The sequence below is a fragment of the Leptosomus discolor genome, chromosome 5, assembly GCF_034619465.1.
Source record: "Leptosomus discolor isolate bLepDis1 chromosome 5, bLepDis1.hap2, whole genome shotgun sequence".
NCBI lineage: Eukaryota > Metazoa > Chordata > Aves > Leptosomiformes > Leptosomidae > Leptosomus > Leptosomus discolor.
The window spans coordinates 62,169,392-62,190,965 of record NC_141395.1 but is presented as its reverse complement, the minus strand read 5'-3'; the positions used below and the strand labels follow the sequence as shown (position 1 = coordinate 62,190,965).

At 37.0% G+C, this 21,574-nt stretch overlaps 1 protein-coding gene across 1 annotated transcript in view; it reads left to right on the top strand.

The window, feature by feature from the left end:
- ANGPT1 (angiopoietin 1) overlaps window positions 1-21,574 on the top strand; it is a 161,914-nt gene that overhangs the window by 97,691 nt on the left and 42,649 nt on the right. The window contains exons 5-6 of the mRNA XM_086465234.1: window positions 6,303-6,430; window positions 11,842-11,943. Coding sequence (XP_086321360.1) covers window positions 6,303-6,430; window positions 11,842-11,943 — 230 coding nt within the window. The remainder of the gene's footprint in view (window positions 1-6,302; window positions 6,431-11,841; window positions 11,944-21,574) is intronic.

The window sequence follows — 21,574 nt, the reverse complement described above, 5'->3', positions numbered from 1 at the left end:
GACATCCAGAAGCAGCTTACATAGTAATATCCTCCCTCCTCTTTTTTTTTTTTTTTTAAGGTGATATTCAGACTTTGTAGAGTTGAAAATAAAACACAATATTAATACAGGAGGAAATAAAGTTGACATTGGAGAAAGTTTTGAATCAAGTGGTGGTAGTTTTTCTTTATAATAATCTAGAACTGGGTTCTAAGTGCATATAAGTTCATATTAAACCTTTTACATAACTATCTAGATGCACAAGAAGTTCCTGATGTTTTGTCAATAATAAGTAACTGCAATATTTTTTTTAATTTCATATATCTCAGTGAATTGTAACTTTCTAATTATTTTTCACATTGGCTATATTGGGGACGGTGATAGCTTTAACAATCCAGAAACACTTTTTGGAGAGGAAAAACATGCAGTATATATTATGTACCTGAGCAAATTAGAATCCAGAAAATGCATTTTTCAAGTCCTTTTTGACAGGGACACAAACATGCTCTTACATGGCTGGCATCTTAGTTCATAGGCAACACTCTGTGCTTATCTGGAAAGCATATCTGACCTGAAGCCAGCCTCCAGGTTTGTGCCTTTCCCTATGGTTTGTGTAGCATTTGTAGTACAACTATGTTGTCATAGGGTTGTCTTATTGTACGGAACAGTTGGACATCACAGCCAGCTATTAGATAGCAGTTTAACATTTGTTCTCAAGTGGAGGTTGGTATACGCAAGACCAGGCCACTGAAACAACAGATACCTCTGGTTGTAATTCAGCAAAAACTGAGTGGCTGTAACTCTTTGCATATTTTTCCTTCTCAAAACAAAAATAATCCTCACCCTTTCTCTGTCAGATCTGTTTGTGGTTCCTGATGCTAAGTCTAGGAACATATACTTGGCAGGCCATGTTCCAGGCCTCCTAACTGGGGTTATTTGATGAACATCTCTTTGGTAACATTAGCAAACAGTTCTTGATTTGGTTCTTTGTGAGACAGGTGCTATTTGCCATCATTACTGGACCTGTGGTGGTGCACATCTGCTGCACCCATATGGCTGGGAAAAAGGTCAGAGATATGCGCTCCTATAGAAATGTAGGATTCCCTATCATGTGTCTGGAACCATGACAAGATCAAGGCAGTCTGGATCTAGACAGAAACTGCCATTTGATGATCCTTAAATGACCCTGTCCTGGGATGCTACAGCTGTAGACAAAAATAATCAATTTACAACCTTCTCCTTTTTGTTTTTTTTAGAAATTGCTCTTCTGGGGACAGAAATTTTCACCTCAGATGCTTTTGATAGAGTAGCTAAAATTTAGGTCAATTATATTTGCCAATGAGATATGGAAAGAGAGTTTTCCTTTCTGGCTTCAAAAGCATGAAGAATTTTTTTAAGTGTCTTTCAGTATGTAGAATGATTATTAAGTCCTACAAGAAAATTAGATTCATGTAAATAAAACATTAAAACAATGAAAATACAATAATTCACTAAGACACACAGAAATCTCTGCATATCTGTCCAAATAAGTCACTATCATGCAAAAAACCCAACAGCTGCCTTTCATTTGCTGTCAGTATCACTAAAGGACATAAGACTAGTGATTAACTCAGCCTCAACTGATTTCACAAACATGGCAGTTCAGATCTTAAATAATATAGTAAATATCAATTTGTTTTTATTGATTCAGTCAACATAATGAACTGCAGTCTATGATCGTTTATTGCTTACAAACTGCACTATTCATTCACCAAATATCTGATAGAGACTTGAAAAGCAGTGAGATAACCACTTCATTTTCTCAAAAACAACCAGAAATCTCAATTTAAAAAATCAAGTATATTAGTTTTTAAATACTTTTTTTCTAGTAGAGATGAGATTAGATAATTTTCATACAGCTAGGAAAAAAGTAAAACTAATATTATATGGTTTATATTTCATATTCCTAAATATTTCAGAAACTATTTATCCTTAGTAGTCAGTTTGTATTTCTTTAAACCCGGGCAGAAGAACAGGCATCCTTCATTTGTGATAGCAATTACGAACTAGAATCATTTACTATTGACTTATTTTCATAACTGATAGCAGAAAAATAGTCTCAACCTACACAGAGGCACACATCCCTAACAATCAGTTAACAGGTTTCCCTAACTATTTTGGGAAAAGACCCTACATCTCTGAGCAATCTCACTTGCAAGCAGTAGTAACCCTTTCTAAGAAAACTGAAGAGGCTACAACCTCAGGTGCTGACCCTGGCTTTCTACCAAAGGTTCATACTGAAGGTTAATACCATGTTAGTAGGAGCAGTAGAACAGCTGTGGGTTAGCAGAAACCTCATTGATTTGAGTACCTGTTCCTCCATGGGGCTGCAGAGCAGTTGCACTGCCGGGGCTGTTGCCTCTACATGGGAGCAGCCATCTGATAGAGCTCTGGGCAATTATGAATGGTACCTGCTGTATTGCCTGAACTCAAATCATTATCCAGGGCATCCAGGAAAAGAAATAGCCAAAAGACTGACAACTGAAAGAAAGCATTCATCAAGTAGGGAAACGCAGGTAGCATAGCCCAAGGAGAAAGTTATTGGGCTAAAAATGAACCAAAAGACTTTGAGAAGTGCAATGAAAGAATAACTTATTTCTCTCGTTAATTCCCTTTCTGTTCAGGCAGGAAAGCAGGATTTTGCACATAGGCTTCATTGCTTCAAAGGAGCATGACTTCATAACCAGTTTATTCATCCAGAAAAGGCAATCAGAAGAATCCTCTAGGGGTCCAAATTTTGGCTGAGCATTCACATTTAAAAAATGATAATATTATTTTCCTTGACATAGACTTATATTTTCTTCAGGTACATAAAACTTTGGCATAAGCATTGTATTTGTAAAAAGCTAAACTAACACTAGAAACCTGTGTAAAGTCAACTGAGGTCTTGAAGCTGAACAAAGAAATGTAATGACTATATATTTTGTCTTAGAACTACTTTCTTTGAGCCTTGTTACTTTCTAAAAAATCTATTTACACACGTATCATATGTGAACCAATGCATCATTCAGGAACTTCACTTAATGTATAAAGGATTCAAGGTCTATGTAATGTTATAGAAAAAACAGTCTAGAGCTAAAGTAGGTAGAAGTGGTTTGGAAATTGTATGGAATATTAAGTTAGAAAAACAGCAGCAAACCTTAGAAAAAACATCTTTTACCCTAAAAGAACATTACCAGTAACATTCCTGAGTATTAATTTTCTGATAACTTTGGACTGTTCTTGCAAATTACAGTCTGATGTATTAAGAAAAACTAACCTTCGTGCTGGTCATGCTTAATAAACTGTGCTGCAATCTGTAATAGTTCAGCTCCTTCATAACGAGCTGAGCTTTTCTTCTAGTGGGAGCAGCAACTCCTGAGAGAGGCATGACAGGCACCCAAGGAAAGTCATCTTCTTCTGGCTACAGTGGTTCACTGAATAAAAAACACTGCTGCAAAAAAAGGATATTGGGTTGCTTAGTCTATAAGAAATTAACACATCTGCTGCCTGTGATCTCAGGTATTTCAGCTGTCTTGGTACTGAGAGGAAGGATGGAAGGAACTGGGCATATCTATGGCATCTCTCTGTCCTTGTCACCTTCATCTCTTACATTAACAATAGTTTTATTGTGTTTTTTTTCTAGTCTTTAAGCATGAGGAAAAAAATTATTTCTAAGTATGCTTCCTAGAGATCTTCTCCTTAGAAATTTATTTTCAAATCTGATTCTAATTACTGTGAAATTAAAATTGTACCTTGATTAGAATTTAAATAATATGAACTTTAGGATATACTCATGATATTTTTGTCTAACTTTTGGTTAAAAATGTATCAAATTCAAATTTCCTTGTTTGACTCTTAAGTAGTTATTTCTAAGTAGTTTTCAATTTGTGTATAATGGTTGAATAGAGGTAAGATAATCTCTTTACATACGGTTATTAAAATATGAGTACTTTAAGAGTCAAGTAAATGAACACTGACTCTGCACGACTAAATGCATTTTTTAGGCAAGAGACTGATGTCTGTAGTTGAAACAACACCATTAGAGAAATTCAGGCCAGGAAGAATGGATCTAACCTAAAGCTCCCTGAAATCAATGAGAGGCTTTGCTTTAACTCCTCTAGGCTTTGGCTCCAGCCCCAAGTAATTATTCAAGTTGGACTTTGGCCACTGATACTAACACCATCTGCTTACAGGAATGTACCGTGAAATCTTTAATTAACACAAATCGTGAAGGCCTCAGTTCTATGTCTTATCTAAAAAATGGCACCTTTGAGGGTGCACAATTGATATCTAGCTTGCTGAGGACCACATTCCCTGGCATCTCACAGGGAAGCATTTTACTGTATTGCCAGCACTACCTTTTCCAAATGTGCCAATTTTCAACCCTATTGATTTTCCATTTGGAATTCATATGCAAGTATATGAACCAGGTTTTATTTTTATTGGTGAAGTTGAATAAAAATAATAAATATGCAGCAAATACATGGAAAGGGAGAAGTAAGGGTGTTTTGTTTGTTAAAATCAAAATTTAGAAGAACAAAATAAAACACATAAAAGGGAAAAAAGAATACAACATGTGTAAAAAGCCTACCTAGGGAGCAGAATAGTCTTACAGTTCATGATTGGATTTCATAGAATCATAGAGTGGTTTGGGTTGGAAGGGACCTTAAAGATCACTAGTTCCAACCCCCTGCCATGGGCAAGGACACCTTCCACTAGAGCAGGTTGCTCAAAGCCCCATCCAGCCTGGCCTTGAACACTGCCAAGGGGCATCCCCAGCCTCTCTAGGCAACCTGTCCCAGTGCCTCACCACCTTCACAGTGAGGAACTTCTTATGTCTCACTATTTATCTATTTTCACCTTTTCACAAAACCACTGAGTGAAAACATTTAACCTTTTTCTTCCTCAGTTTCCTCATCTGTGAAATGGTGTTAATGCCAATTGATCCAGCAGGAATTTGCCATCCCAAAATACTGCTTTGAGGTGTTCAAACGGGAGATAGTATATCAAGCGACAAAGCCTTGACATTATCATATACAGTCTCATGGCCTGGATAGTCCCACATGCTGTGCAAGGCTGTTGCTTTTTTGCACACCATTGTCATTAAGCACCAGTTTTGCAGCACAGGCCGCTTCATTGAGAGTGAATAAGGGGTAGTCCCTTTTGTACCTATAACTGACACTTTCAAGCCAAAAATGGAAAAAGATGTGTCTATCACAAGAAGATGAGTGTGTCTGCAGGATTTAAACAATTTTTCCTTATAGTAGGGATTAATGAAGTGCTGGCCTGGGCCCTGCACAGCACTTAAAGACATGTTTAACTTTAAGAATCTGGGTAGACTGATGGATTTCCACAGGAATACTGATGTGCTTAAAGTATATGTTGTTGGAATGAAGTCATATCCTTCAGTATCATGTAAGGTCACGCTACTTTTGTTTGTGAAAGGGAAGGAACACTCTCAGATCTTACTCCTTCTACAGGAAATCTCCTGGTTGTTCAAGACTGGGATCCTCAAATATCTTGCCCTCCTGATTTCTCAGCCCAGACTCATATATCATGTCTGTCTGCAATACACAGGATCAAGATCTGCACTAGTGTTCTAACTGTTTTCTAATTGTTTTCCTGTTCTGAGCCCAAAATAATTTCAATAAATCACTGCTCTAAACAACTGACTTCAGTAGCACTGATTTTTCTTCTTTTTTTCTACTAATTATATCTAGCAACTTTTATGTATGCAGATATGAAAATCATTAAATTATTCTCTGCCAAAAAAAAATAACTTAAGCCAACAGTTCCCTTGCCCCAAGCACCTAGGCTGCTCAAAATGTAGTATCTCATGGGGGAAGGGCAAAAGCTCTCTTCCAGGGTTCTGTGTCGCTGTCTTTGGAGAACATCTGTATCAGATCACACACTGAACAAGTTTTCTACCTGCATGTTCCATCTCTGGGGCATTCCTTGGCAGCCTCACAGATACAGCTTGAGTCAGAGGCAGGGCCTGCTGCTGCACAGACCTTTGCACTCAGAAGAAATGCACTGTGTTCACCTCTTGGTAGACAGGATGCTCTGTTTAGCTATTTGCATTGTGTCTTATTTCTGCTGGTGCCTACTCTGTCATCTGTCTGAAAAATTCATGCTAGTTCTTTAATAGAATTTACCAAATGCACTAGCTGTGTAAGGACTATAGTATGGTTATTACTCTGTGTGTTTAAAAGGAATACAGTGTGCAAAAGTGGACTTCCTTGATATAGAAATGGTTAAGATTGCTGTTGTAACATATATTATCGTGGTTTTTTGTTTTGCAGTTTTACTAAAGAATGCAAAAAAGGAAGAAGAAAAGCCTTTCAGAGACTGTGCGGATGTATACCAATCTGGTTTTAACAAAAGTGGAGTCTACACTATTTATATTAACAATGTGTCAGATCCTAAAAAGGTAATGTAAATACTTGTTTTATTTTCCTTTTTGCTAACACAATATCAATGTTGTTCTGGCTTTAAAGGAGCATTTGGAGTCTTTATTGAAGTTCTCATTCTGCAAAATGTTGTACTGGTATAAATAACCTAGGCTATATTCAGTCTTGAAAAAAATATAATAGAGTGAAAAAAATGATAAACTGTATTATTCCACACATTATTCTTTCTCGCTGACAGAGAATCCTTCCTAAGTTCCAACATACACTCAATAGTTGACTCACTCCCCCCCACTTGGCAAGCTCCATTGTATCAGACTATGGCTGCAAATAAATCTTGACAAAGTTTAGAAGGGAATTAGTAAAGTGCTATAATGAGGAAGCTGATGGGTGGATTATCTGTAGCACAGGGAAAGATATAGCAGAATGAGTAGTTTTTAAAGATAAAGATTTACAAAAGTCCTGCTTCTCTTGTAGGGAGCAGAGAAGAGTGCTTTTGGCTGTAAAAAACAACAACATGCTGAATATTAGCACTGTTTGAAATGATGATGCAAGTGTAATCCTGTCCTTCTCAAAAAAGGCCCTTGGGACGTTTTTTTGATGAAAATGGAACATTATTCTGTGAGGAGACTGGTTTTTTGGAAGGCTTTTGTTGCTAAGATCCATGAGTCAGTTGAAGCTAGGAACATGAAAGAGTAACCTAAACCTAACTTATATGTGGAGGAATGCTGGCTGTCCCTCTGCTCCTGTTGGGAGCAAACCCAACAAGGCTAAGGGCTGGTTACCTGGGGGAGTGAAATACAGTGATGTCCAGAAAGTGGGCCAAACAAGAGGAAGGGAACCACCTGTCTGGTAAACTTATTCTTACTGCAGTAAAATGGTGACCCTGCAAACAGAAAAAGACAATAGCAAATATTGCCAATGTTATTATCTATAGTAATTTTATGATGATATTAAGATACATAAAACTTATTTCTAAACTGAAATTTTTTTTTAGAGGCCTTTGGAAGCCTATAAATGTCACGATGTTCTAGTTTACTAAGGAATTAAAGTTCATTAAACCATGAGTAGAATTGGGGTGGGCGAGTGCTATGGGCCAAAATCAATATAACGCTGGTGAACATGAATGAAAAAATAATTGACATGACATAAAATACAGAGACCCCTTTAGGCATTACTGAACAGGACAAGATCAATAAAAGCAGTTCTATGGAGGCTGTTCTACTCAAAACAGGGATGTAACATCAAAGTTTAAATTGCATGCACAAATTGGCAGTGGCTTTTCTTAGCCTTATTAAAGTTCTTATACCATCCCCAGAAGCTGAGTTGCAATGAAGAACAATGGTTATCTGAAAGCACTGTGGCACTGATGCTTCAGGTATATTTACCTTAAAACCATTTCACTGGTACTGTAAGGACAATGGCACTATGGAAGCCACCCTGTATTTCCGCTATATCCCTGTTTGAAGACATGGCTGTCAATACAGGCATCACAACTTAGCGGATATTGCACTATTTTTTCCTGGAGGCTTCCTGGTTTAGCAAGAAAATGTGTGTGTGTGCGTGAGAGAGAGAGAGTGTAAGAGTGAATGTTAAGGGTGTTTCTGCTACCACCTGTTTCTGTCTTGCCCTAGAAATAACACAGTAAGAGCTAATCTCAGGCATGTTGATGTTAGTCAAGTGAGGAGTGTGATTCCTTTAACAGATGTTTTTTCCAGACATTAAGGTCATATTAACAGTCTGCAAGGTAGTGCTGTGTGGAGATAGCTGAACTAACTCCAGCTGAGATAGCTTCAAAATCACAGCAATACAGCACTGTGCCAGGACTAATTAGCCCAGAGGTAGCACCATGCTGACACGGTTAGATTGCTCTGGGACCCAAGCTAATATCCTGATAGGTACTCCGTGGAGACATGCTTATTTAAAGCCATCTTAGTTATCTGGATTGCATTGTGCAATACATAACTCTGACATGTCTTAGGAGGCCTAATCTATTGTTGCCTTCTGTGATACTTGCAGCCACTGGCAACTGTCTCATTTATAGTAATTTTATACTTCAGGTCACAAAAATATACCTTCATTTCATTTTGTATTTCCTAAGGGATACTTACTAGAATCCTACCATTCAATAGAAAATATCCCTTTGTCATATAGAAAATATCCCTTTGTCATATATACAAATGTTAATGTCAGTTCTAGTATTTTCTTGTTTTACCCTCATATATTCAAAGAAAATTATCCTCTCTGCTTACAGCTCCAACAGTTCATTAGTTCAGTTCACTAGTCTTCCAGCCCTGCACCAAAATTAGTGATTCATTTCTGTTTAAAAGGATCTTAATAATATTCCATATTTTTGAGACGGGAAGAGAAAAAGTTAGGCTTAAAGTATTAAGCTAATTAATTGGCTTACTTTGATATGGGTGTGTGTGCAATGCCTGATGGGGTTGACAAATTATTATCCCTAGGCCATAGTGAGAGCAAAGACAAGAGTCCCCTCAGTCCCCTGCAGATGTAGGTTCAGCTACAGAGGAAGCAGAGGCTGATGATGAGCAGAGGAGCAGCGGGAGTGAAGTTGTCACCATTTTGGAACTGAAGCAGGCCAGTGGGACTGGTCTGAGTGCACATGGAACCTCCGTATCTCCTCCTGAGTCAAATATTTGACTCTCTTACTGTCTTCTCTAGTGCCGTCACAAGCATGACTTCTACCAGCTTCGTGTGCACTGCACTGAAAATGTAAATTGCAAGTGGGGTCTATATATATGGGTCTTTAAGGCTCTGCAAAAACAGTTGCCATCATTACCATGAATACAACCTTCACTCCTTCCCCTCCACTTTCTGCCTATAGACTTACTACCAATTTGGTATCTATAGTCTCTCTGAGCATATCTGCCAGAATTTTAACGCCTTAAATGTATGCTAGCCCTGTATACTGTGGAAACTGTTATCCTGACATGGTTACCTTCAGGCTTGGTTTCTACATAGAAGACACATTCCCTGAATCTCAGATGGCTGGTCCTGAGCTTGTTGCTCCATGCCAGCAGTGTAGGCTTGTGATGTCTTAGTGTGCATGTACTTAAAATGTAGTATGTGGCAATCCCCCTCTTTTTGTTTACTTTAAAATTGGGCTTATCTCTAAATAATTATTATTAAATTTCTAATAATTTAGTCCATAAAGATAAAATATGTATAAATAATCTAATATATGCCTTTTAGGAGCTTGGGTATTTTTACCCATGCATTTAAGGAAGGGCATGAGCACAATGTTTTGGATGATCTTTTAATCTAAATCAGATTATTTTATTGGTGATAAACTCAGAATCTAGAGATGCATACAAATTCTAAGGCACTTGTCTTCATCCTTTTCTTTTCTGGTAGAGGGTTAAATAGGAGAACATGTTAAAAGGTATTCATTGGCTGAGTGCCTTAACCTTGTCTGGGACAGAAGGCAGTCCAGGACGTTTGTTGGATAGAGCTACGCACAGTGAAGATCTATAATCGGCTTGGCATTCCCGTTAATATGGCAGGTGTTTCTGTCTACCACCATGGAAAGTGCCAGACCACAGAACGATGGCTAGTGAATAATGTGCTGCTGGTAAATCTTTCTTTCACTGTACAGTTTTCTCTTTTAATCAGCTATATTATTCAGAAAACATCAAAGTCTTCTTATAGGTATTTTATTATATTTTCGTATGAAAACCCCATCATTTGTTTGTTCATGTATTTAAAATGAGGAGTCTTGATACAGCTGAGGATTTAATGCTTTAAAAATTGGCAGTGGATTCATGGGAGCTTGAAATTACTTATAAGGAAAGTAAGTCATTTAGAAATTCTCACTGTAAATCAGACTAAAGAAATTAAATCCCATAGATAAATGTTTTGACTCACAGTGTCTTCCCTGAAGGAGGATTAGGCCCAAAATGTTTGTCTAGAAAATTGTGGGTTTTCTTGTGGTTACCGTAAATCAAGTTCACGTTTGCACTGTTCGGTATTCTGTTTCCTTCCTATACCTATACAGGGACTTCACTCGGCATGACTGAAGCAACTTAAAACAAAAGCACTTGCACAGGATTACCGTGACAAGGCTCATGAGTAGGAAAGATTTGGAATTGCTTGTCTGAGGGTAGAATATGTTTCTCTTGTCAACTGAGGGATGAATTTTTATTTAACTGAATTGGATAGTAACCTTCAATTTGGCAAAGAAACTTAAAGCTTTAAATTACTGAAAAGTGCTGATTCTTGATGTGAAAGCCAAAAGCTAAGCTGATGGGCTACACCTCTTCAACCCTCTTACACATTGACATCTTACTTAAAAAGAGGGATATAAATATTCAATAGCACAGACAAATGAAATTTAGAACAGTTGCAGTGCCAATATGGCAGGGATGAGTCCATGGGAATGAAAATCAGGAAAATTTGCTTGAATGAGTAGCACTGAGAAACACAGTCAGATCTTAATATCAAGTGTCATATAAAAATATGTACAAAAATTACTACTATCACTTGCCGCATACCAAGTGAATGGCTAAGTAGTATTAGTGTTTTTTCATAATTATTCTTCTATATTTTTGAAAGAATAATGTAAGAAGAGTGAAAAATGGATCAAAATTAAATATCCATTTTGATTATTCTATGGATTATTTAAGATCATTAACAGATCTCAGTTGATGCAATATTCTAACATCAAGCTTCAGCAAAATTGTCAAATTGTTAAGTTACGTTTAATAGAGAGAATCTCAGTATCTAAGCTAGAATTTTGTTGGTTCAATGATGACAGGGTATGATCTTAAATATTCAGCATAGGTCTTAACTTCTGAGCTTGTCCCACAGCCCTCTGTTCTTAGCCTGTTCCTATGTGTATCCTCTGTTAGCTGCAAGGCAGCTTAGACTAAGATCAGCTCTCTGTTTTGAGACATTGCCTGGCACACTGTAGGTAACATTACAATACAAAGCAAAACAGAATATTCTCATCTGTGCTACATTTTGGACTCCTTGAATGGGTATTTTCTGTAAGAATTTCTGAAGATTCTTTCTTAGACAGAATGATACTCTGCTGAAAGCAATAGAAAATATTATTACCACTGAAAGAAATACTCTTGTTTGTTAAGAGGAAGGGAGTGGTTTTAGGGGCACTGCAGAGAAAATATAAAAGGAGCATGGAGGGAATGTGAAGAGGAAAGCTGAGGATGCAGAGAGGGGTGATGGGGAGATGTTCTTGGGTAATGTCCTGAAAGAAGAGGAGACATTACTGGGAGAATTACACTGAACAAAAGGAGAGCTCCGGTTGTATTTAAGTGATTGAGAGTACCATTGAGGGCTTCCTTACTTCTGTATTCACAAATATTTTTTGCCCCCTAAGATAACAGGATTCTGATGCAAGTTTTTTTTTGTTTGATGGTTTGGGATTTGTTTTATTTTGGTTTTTATTACTACATAGGTCTTTTGCAACATGGAAATTGCTGGAGGAGGATGGACGGTTATACAGCACCGAGAAGATGGGAGTCTGGATTTTCAAAAAAGCTGGAAAGAATACAAAATGGTAAGGTGAAAAATGTGGAGTAGCTGTACAGTTCATAGCAGTGTTAGATCTCAAATAGTACTTCTTGTTATCTGAACCAGATAGTTCTGCCTATAGTGATATGGTCCTGCAGTCTTATGAGCTACCTTTTGTCAAGCCTGTTACTTTTAAATCATAATATTCTTTTTACTTAATTAGTTCAGTATTATTTCCCATGATTTACAGTTTCTTTCAGATCAGTTACCAAGATTAAAATGAGGTCAGGCCCAGGCATATGCACTAAAGAATGTTGCTGTCTATCCCTCCAAAGTTTTGATTTGCTGTGACATTAAGCAGTAACAGGCATCGGATGATGTTGCTGATGATGGATGTTTTCAGCTGAGGGGAACTCCTTCAGAACTTGCAGCATCTTAGATAGGAATGAACAGTTTTACTGGGGTTTATCCCAAGTCATACAATACCTCTGCCAATCAAGCTAATGTACTGGAAATGTTGATACTTCAAATAGGATTAAAAGAAAATAAATAACTTACCAAATTACAGATGACATGACTTCAACAGGCTATTTTCCCTTTGCCAGCTCAAAAAAATTTTACTCCAATCTAAATAACTTCTGAGTTTTTTCATTCGCTGCCTGATCAAACTTTCTGATGGAGTTCCTTTCTCTGAGTCCCTGAGGACTGGCTTGGGTTTCAATGACATTACCAGTGAAGTTTTCAGAATTGTATTATCAGCCTAGAAGAGGAAAACCTTTTTTCCAACAGTTTTCAAAAAGTTCTAAATGAAGAGAGCATTTAAAATGTTGAAAAATAAAAGCAAGTTCAGGTCAGTAAAAATTTCTATGGGAAAAAGTTCTGTTACAGAATTTACCATTTTATAAATATATGCAATATCAGATTATTGAACCAAAACACCATTTTGGATTATATAGATGTTTTCTTTTCAATATTTTTATATTACTTAAAAATATAAATTATGGGGTAAAAACTAATCATTTGGGTCAGCCCTCTGCTATTGTGGACAACCAGAGGATGCAATCTGTTTCATAGTATATGTGAAGTAAAAATAGTATTAAAGTGACAAATAAATATTTTTGAATTGATTTGCAAAATCAGAAACTTTTATTTAGAATTCATAAAATTTTAATTTAGCAGGAAACTTGAAAACTGTTTTACTCTATTTTGGTTCAGAGTCAAATAAAATATAAATCACCTGTTTACTTTGAGGGAATGAAAATGTGAAGATTCTACCAGTTCTACTCATTATGAGGAAATTAAGATTTGTATGTGCAACCTAGATCATTTTCTACATATGGGCTGTTTTAATTTATACATACCATATGAGTTATCAAGATTTACTCAGTTTTTCTCTCTTGTGCCTTTTCTTAGACCATTTAATAGAAACAGCCCTTCTTTTTCAAGTTTTCCCATGTGGCATTTTTTCGTATTTATCCCTTCACTTAGTCAAACATTTTCTTCAAATTTTCCTTTACAAGAGTGTGATTCTGTTCAGGATTAGATTATGTTGGTTTTGTGTTGTTCAAGCAGTCTGAATTAATCTTGCTTCTCTTTAGGAATGCCATAGTCTTCTAAGAGATCATTTACTGCTACCAAATAAACAGGATCTGGTTTGGACTTTTACTGATAGCTATCCTATATGTAAGTCACAAGAAAAAATGGGATTTAGGCTTGTCTCTGCTTCTATGAACCATTTCACCAAAGAAACTACCTTAGGCCCTCTTCTGTGACTATCTTATGTCACCCAGTGCTGAATGGTAGAGGCTGGTGGATGCGCTGTAGATTACAGGAATCTGCGACAGTGTCTGAGTTTCAAAGCGATGAACATTACTGACTTAATTCCCTCATTGTTCAGAAAGAGTGCATCGTGTCTATCAGATCACATCCCCTCTCTTTCCTGACACATCTCTCTGGTGTTTCTTCCAGTGGAAACCAGGTCGTGTGGTGGGGGATACAATGGTACTTGGTCTTACTTGGAGTGGTTGAACTTAATATGTGTTCTCTCAGCCCACAGTTCAGATACAGATTTCCAGATTTGCTAAGACATTCTTGTTGTGCTTGTATTTCACCGGGGCCTCAAGATTAACAGAAATAAACAATATCATAATAATATAATAACAGCAATAATAAGTCTCTGGGGCTGCTTCTAGTTTCAGTGCATTTAGTTCTTATTGGAAAAAGAATTAGGAAAACTGTTTAAGTTATTCAGTTACAAGAAAGTGCTGATTGCCAGCATCTGAGCAACCGGCGGTACTGCTAGTGCCCTCACAAGTTATTGGCTGTTCCAGTTTTAGGAGGCAATTGCACATTTTTCTGGCTCTAAGCTGAGATTCTTACAGCAAGTAACTTGGAAAGGGTGCACATGGAGTATTTTCTGCTGAGTTACAGCACTACTGGGTTATAGGAGACACTCGGTAACAATGAGGCAATCGTTGTCTTTGATTCAGTTTCATGCTGGTGCTTTCATCTTACATGGAAGTGCCTCAGTTCCTGTTCAATGTATTTTCTGGACACCAACACAGGAAACAGGTTAAGAGAGAGAGAAAGTAGCCATACGTCTTTTGAAAGTAGGAAATATACAATTCCATCCACACATGAATTGCCACCAAGTCAGTGATACTACAGTAGTAGCAGTACTAACTTTTTCTCCTTGTTATTTTGGCTCCATTTTCACTGACATCCAGTCTCCAGTTTGGAAAATAAAGTTACACTTTCTTTGGTATCTAAAACAATAGCTAATGCATGCAAAACCTTTTATGCAGATTTATTTTTATGCAAGATTGGTTCATTATCTTCCTTAGTGGCTTATGCACTTACCAGTATTGTTCAGTTTTGTTATTACTCTTATGCTGTGCAGTGTAATTTGTGCCTTTGCTTCTAAGAACTCACTTCTGACTACAAAATCTCTTGGGCCATTTCAGTTTTGTACATTCAATACAAATTGGAAGAAATTTAGAGGAAATCCTGTGAGTTCATCCTCCCATCCTTTTCTTATCAGTATCTACTACATCTGTTCTATCACAATCTGTGATGGATTTTCCCTTACACTATCTGTTGCTTATCAGAAAAATTTGAAGTGGAGCAACAAATCATTTCTTTAACAACAGCAGCTAATGTCACCCTGAAGCAAGTGTCAACTATTTTCCATATTTCCTTGCCTGAGGAGGGAATGTAAAACACTATCAGAGCTTTGAACTCTAGAAGGATGATATCATTTAAAAACCTACTGCTTACCATCTGCAAACTTGAGCCACTTTTAGAATGGGGTTTTCTACAAGCTTGCTTTCTAAGACACAGTTTCTGGCATTTATTAGGCAGTCATTAGCAATAATCACATCCAAGCGAATGATTAGCTCATGTGCTAACTTGGCTATCAAGACTTCTTGATCAATTTCCAGATTTTCAGTTCTTGGGTGAATACACCTTTCCCAGTTACTGTCTTCATTTTTGTCAAATTAGGCGCCAGAGTATTGAATTCCATATTCTCTAGCTTTTTAGCATGTCTAGTTTAATAATTCCCATGAATTTCACAGAAGTTATTCCACACTCAACAGGCCAACATTCACTATAAATTTCCTAGGAGCACTTGGGGGTCAAGTCTATTGGGGGCTTCCTCAGACCTTTAAAATTATTTTCTTGCTTTCTGTCATTGGAGAAAGACTCTCAATAGGTATTTGAAATTGCGTGCCTTGGCCAGCCCAGAACAATTCTTTTCCTAGCCTGTTTTTTTCCTGCATGTCAGTATTTAATTGTACTGCATGCCTTTATTGCTACAGTATTGCTATTTTCCTTTCTCTGATGAAAGAAAACTATCAATTTTTTAATCATTCATAATGTCATGAGCTAATTAGTTTCATTTGTACATATTAGGCTCACAGCTGAATTTCTAAGCTTTATGGCAACCGTCTCCTATCTTCCTGACCAGCAGCTGGTTTTTCTTTTGGTTCTTTGAGGTAAGAATGACATTCAGAATTAAATTCCACGCTCCCTTAATCTTATGTTCCTGATTAACATCTAAGAGTCTAACACCAGTTCAGTGCTTAAAACAAGTCTGCTGCCAACTTATCTCAGAAGTCATCACTAGCATTTCTGTGTGCCTGAAAAGCACATCTACAAAACCACTTCCATTTCTGTTGAGTTTTCTTCTTTTTGTTTTCTCCTTAAAGCTGTTGGATCAAATTGATGGCTAGCTCCATAGTACCAATATGGTATGATGCCAGATCACGATATTTTACGCCCTTCCATGGCTTAAGTTCTGCAGCACACTGAGAGCTGGACCACAGAGATGGTTACCAGTAATTTCTCAGGAAGTATCTCTGGATGCAGTTCTAGTGGACGTTTACCTTTTGTCATCTGGAATAACCTGACTTTCCTCTGAGTTTCCATACATTTTAACTAGTATAACAAGCCTGGTGGTCAATTTCTTCTACTTTCCTAAAAGACAGCTGAACACCCCTTTGGACCGTAAGTCTTTGATTTCCTTCTAAGCATGATTTTTTTTACCCTTTTTGATATACTTCCTACAGTTCACCTCTGTGAGTAAGCTCTAGTTGGGACATAGGTCCCACCCATTTCTTGGAAGACCTTCTCATTTGTGACAATCAGGTTTCTGATCACCTGATATTTTCACCTTACCAGTCCTTGCAAGTCCTACAGACTGTTTGCTGTGTATTTGGGCATCTAGACCTACTGGAATTATTCACAACAAGAACTACCATTCCAAGAAAGATTTTATTTCTTAGTACTGTTTTCAGTTCATTCTGAAAACTTCTGGATGTTACTTACATGTAATGTTTATTTGCAAAGTGATCAGCTTCTGTTTTAGAATGTAGTCTCCTAATACCTTTTATGGACTCCATCTATTTTAAGTCTTATTTTAATCTCTCTTGTGAAAGTTTCGGTTCCAGTTTTCAGTTTTGTTATCATTCTTTCTGCCCACCTTTCCTGCCTTTGTACTCTGACTAAAAAGTTTGTTTGTTCTGTATTGCTTTAGTAGCAATACTACTCGCACTTTTTTCTTTTTCAAAATAGGCCCTGACCACAATTAACATTGTGTTTGACATGAGCAAAGAGGCAAAAACTCAAGCTGTTGTGCTGTTCCCTTTTGGAATATTGATTGATGATGGATATTTCTCTGTTGTAACTTTGTCCATTTACAAAGGGTATGCAGATTCTTTTTTTTTCCCCAAACACTTGAAGAATCAAACCACTGCAGATAGATCTCCAACCCCTTCCAATCACATTAGGTTATGTTCATCACAAGTGAGAGGCTGACAGCATAAAAATGCACAAGGCACATTTTTAAATTGTTTGTGTAAGCTTCATGATTTTTGTTCTTCTGGTTTAGTGGAAAACAACTTCAAATGTGTCTTTTTTAAAACAAAAATTACATAAACCATATGGCTTGGCTGAAGAGAATGTTCTTGATGGAAAAAAAAAAAATTTGCTCATAGTTTGAATTCTCATATTGTGGAAACAACATCTTTCATAATTCTCAGTTTTGTTAAAGCTAGCTGTTCTGAATTAATTTTAAATCCTTTTTGGGATTATAAGTATTTAAGCTATGTTATGCATACAGCTTCAAGATCTTCACAGTTCTTGCCTTCACAGTAGTCTGATATTGATACATTTGCCATATTCCTGTATTCTTTGAAAGAGAACTCAAATGCCATCAAATAGCTCTGAAGATGGTAGCACTGCTCTTTCTGTGACTATTCCACACTAAATTAGTTTGTCAAAAGCTCATTTTTTGGATCTTCATTCATGCTGAATTTTTTCCTTTAGACTAAAGAAAAGAGATTGCTGGGAGTTAAATGTATATTCCACCACAAGCATATTATACAGCTCCCTGGGTTCACAGGGGGTGAGTACTGAAATGGTTATTGAAGCTAACTTCACCTAACTTCTGTTAGGGACATGTAGAAAGATGTTGCTGTTGTTAACAGAAATTAAAACACTCAGCACCTTTTCAGATAGTGATTTGTAATTTTGACAGGAATTTAAAATTAGGGAAGCTTTATTATCATGTAGAAAATGTACATCACATACTAGCTAGAGATTCCTCACTACTAATAGGCTTCTGGTTTTATGACAGTAAGAGCTTTCTTCCATTGATTTGGGCTTGAGCTATATTCAAGTCATCTATTTTTTGGTCACAAACAGTAAGTAACTCAAAGAAATATAAGCAAAACAACAAAATATTACACTTAATGTACATATGGTTAGATAAGTAAACCTTAAAAGTATGATTGTTGATTGATCTAATATGGACATAAATTTTCATTTTCACTGTAGTTACCCCCGAATGGTTTGACTATGAAGGATCCTTGCATGGGCAAAGATATGCAGCTGCTCCTGATAAATAGCTAATTGAATTTTATATTGAGAACCCGTGTCTTCCTTCCAGTAAGAGTTTTTGTGTTTCCCTGTTTTGCACAGGAGGGATCCAGTGGATGGGGGTCCTACAAATACGTTGGACTCAATTTCTTCTTTCTCAACACCTAGGCCATACCTGGACTAGCACATTGAACAGGGCCATGGCCTGCCTGTGAATACAGTCTTGTGACACAAGATCCTCATCACTAGATTTTAGTTGAAGTTTTGGTCTGACTCAAAAAACTTTCCACAAACAATGCCCAAGCAGTTAGGGGTAATGGGCCATTCTCAACTGGAAGTTTGCACATGGCTGCCTTGTTTTCAGAGATGAGGTTTTACTGTTTGTACATGAGCTATTCTGGTTTGCTTTCTTCTGCTTAGCAGAGCAGTAGGTGCTGTTCAGAGCACTCTTCACAACTTCTCCTTCGCCCTGTGGCTTAGTGAAACAGTTCTGAGGGAAAGAATTGTTGGTTCAAAGAACATGGAGAGGCATTTTGAAAATAACCTGGGAAATTTTGTGGAAGGAAGAGAGCCTTCGTGACACTATCAGTACTACCTCCATCTATCTAGCTAGCTAGCTGGAGGAATATGCCAAAATTTCTTCTGCAGAAACAACTTCACATTCTTTCACTGCCAGTAGCATGAAGAATTTTACAAAGTGCCTTGCAATATCAACATGGTCTTTCCTGCAAAAATGAAGGATTTGAGGACAGGATGGACCCATGAGAAAGGCAAAAACTAGGGAATATATGTCCTTGGAAAAGGCAGAAAGCATGTTGCTTCTGTGCTGTAAACAAACAAGGCAGGTTGGGAGTGGTGGTGGTGGGGAATTATCATGTTGCATGAATAAGATTATGAAAGTGAGTTATGAGTACAAGGGGATAAAAAAGGCACACTTTAGACATGAATAATTTTGTAATATATAGTCACAAATACATTTCTTGTGGTAGTACACTTCAAAGTCATAAGTTGCTTACATCTGTAAAAAGTCATTTACTTCAAGGGACTGGGACAGATGACATGGAAGTCATCTTTTTTTTTTTCAAACATTTACCAAGTAATTTGTATATAAGGAAATCATTTTTCATGACTGGAATGTGTATTAAGATATTGTGTGAGTAACGCCTTCCATGGAGATCCACCCTTCTGTGATAAAGGATGACATATAACGCTAGTTTAATAAAAAGTAATTTCTGACTGCAACTGTTACTCAGATAATTGTCACTTTCACCAGTGTCAGAAAAAGAGCCAACATGTTCTCTGCTTCTCCCGAGGTCTAAATGCAGCATGTCCAGTGGAGATAGACATGATATCAATGTGGTGAGAGACCATATTAAGTGTTATAAAAACATGCTCATTAAACTATTCTGGTCCTGACCAAGGCTTAATCTACAATGTGCATTTAAACAGTGTGATCTAAGGGAGCAAGACTGAAACAATATTCGTTTCAGAGGGTTTTGGATCACCAGATTGGGCACCAGAGAAGATGTTACCACACAAGGAAGCATCTTCTTTATTTTGGAGAATATTTTTGGATATAAAATTAAATACATCTTTGTGTTGGAGCAGAGTTGTGTGTTAAACATGTTATACTCAGCACAGTCTTCCCTATGCAAACGTTACTGGATAACATCAGTTTCAAGTGTTGTGTTGACACTTGTGCCTACTCTGCCACCAGTGCTTCAATTTAATACCATTAATGTATACTGACATGACTCATGTGTCTTTCAAAGGCTGTTAATATAACCATATAAGGTATTCCTTGCATATAAAACTTAATAAATTCTATGTGATGATACCACGATTCAGCTCGATTATGCTAACAGCCTGTAGCAGAGCACCGTGAGAAAGATTAGTTATTAAAGAAACTTTCTAACCAAAAGATGGAAATGCTATTTTACAAAAGCCAAGTGAGATTTTGAGAGGTTGTTTTTTAAATTAGTGATTTGAACATTTGGTAGAATTGTAGCAGAGATCCTCCCAAATGACAGCTGTATGTTCTCATCATGGAACAGATTTATTTTCAGGGAGGAGCCTCTCCTGCCTGATCTGTTCTATTTGCGACTCACTGGAGCAGCCCTTCACGTTGGGGCTTGTGTCAAATTAGCACTGTAACTTTTTTGACTTTGGTGTCAGTCATCTTCTATTCTTGTTCAGCTATTTAGTGTAGCAGCTGAGCCCAAGCAAGAGAGAAAAGAGCAACCTGCAAGTCTGATGCTTGGGATATTTAGACAGATTATGGGGCTGAGATTCAAGTCCCTGCTCAAACACACATACAGATGGTTTGACCATTGTTTTCTGCTGTAGTGTCTGTGCTCCTCCTAGTCACGTGCATCTCTGTTATTTGGGATGAATCAGTGTCTTTTGAAAAGAAAAGAGAATTAAGTTCTACCTCCAAAAGTTCTTTCTTTTTGCCTAAAGTGAAACAAAAGTACTTTTTTTTTTTAGTTTGGGGTTTTTTTAGATTTTGAATTTTTAGCCCTAAGCCATACAATTTATTTCTTTGCAGAGAACGAACCAGAAAGTTCTCTTAAGCTCCCAAATCATCTTTCTTAGAGTACAAAAATTGAGTTTTCTTTTCTTTAAAACATATTGATCTCCCTCGGATGCACTTACTAGGAGCTGCAGTAAGTGTCTCTATATTCCCAAGATCTACTTGTCCTAGAGTGAAGAAGGTCTTTTAGGAGAAAGGGTCTCAAGGTACTTTTTCTCAGTAGGAAATGCTCTCCTGGTTTTAGTTAAACAGTAAGGAAGTTAGATGAAATCCAGGAAGATGCACTGGCTGTTGCATATAGGTCACTGTAGGAAATGGAGCTCTTTGGGGCCCGTTGCCCATCCAGAGGTAATGTTTATGTAAGGCTTGCACCTCAAACCTGGATCCTGTCACTGTGGTTATTCTTCCTTATCAGGAAGTCTGCTACTACTTATACTGTCTGTGTTTGAGAAGGAAAAAGGAAAAAGTGAACCTAACTTCTGTATGTCTACTAACATATTTGATCTAGAATGAAGTGCAAGAGCCTGAATTGCTGCAGGATATAAACAAGAATTTGAGACACACTTTTCAAACTTGGAATGATTATACAGACATTTAGTTCTTTATTTAAACTGACAATAACTTAGTTTTTGTTTTAGTTTTTGAGAAGGTATCTCTGGCTTCAATCTAAAGATTTTTTTTTTTTAATTGCCACCAAATATTTGTTATTATTTCATAGAAATAATTCTGAATATTTAGCATTATTTTCCCATATTCTTTTAAGTTA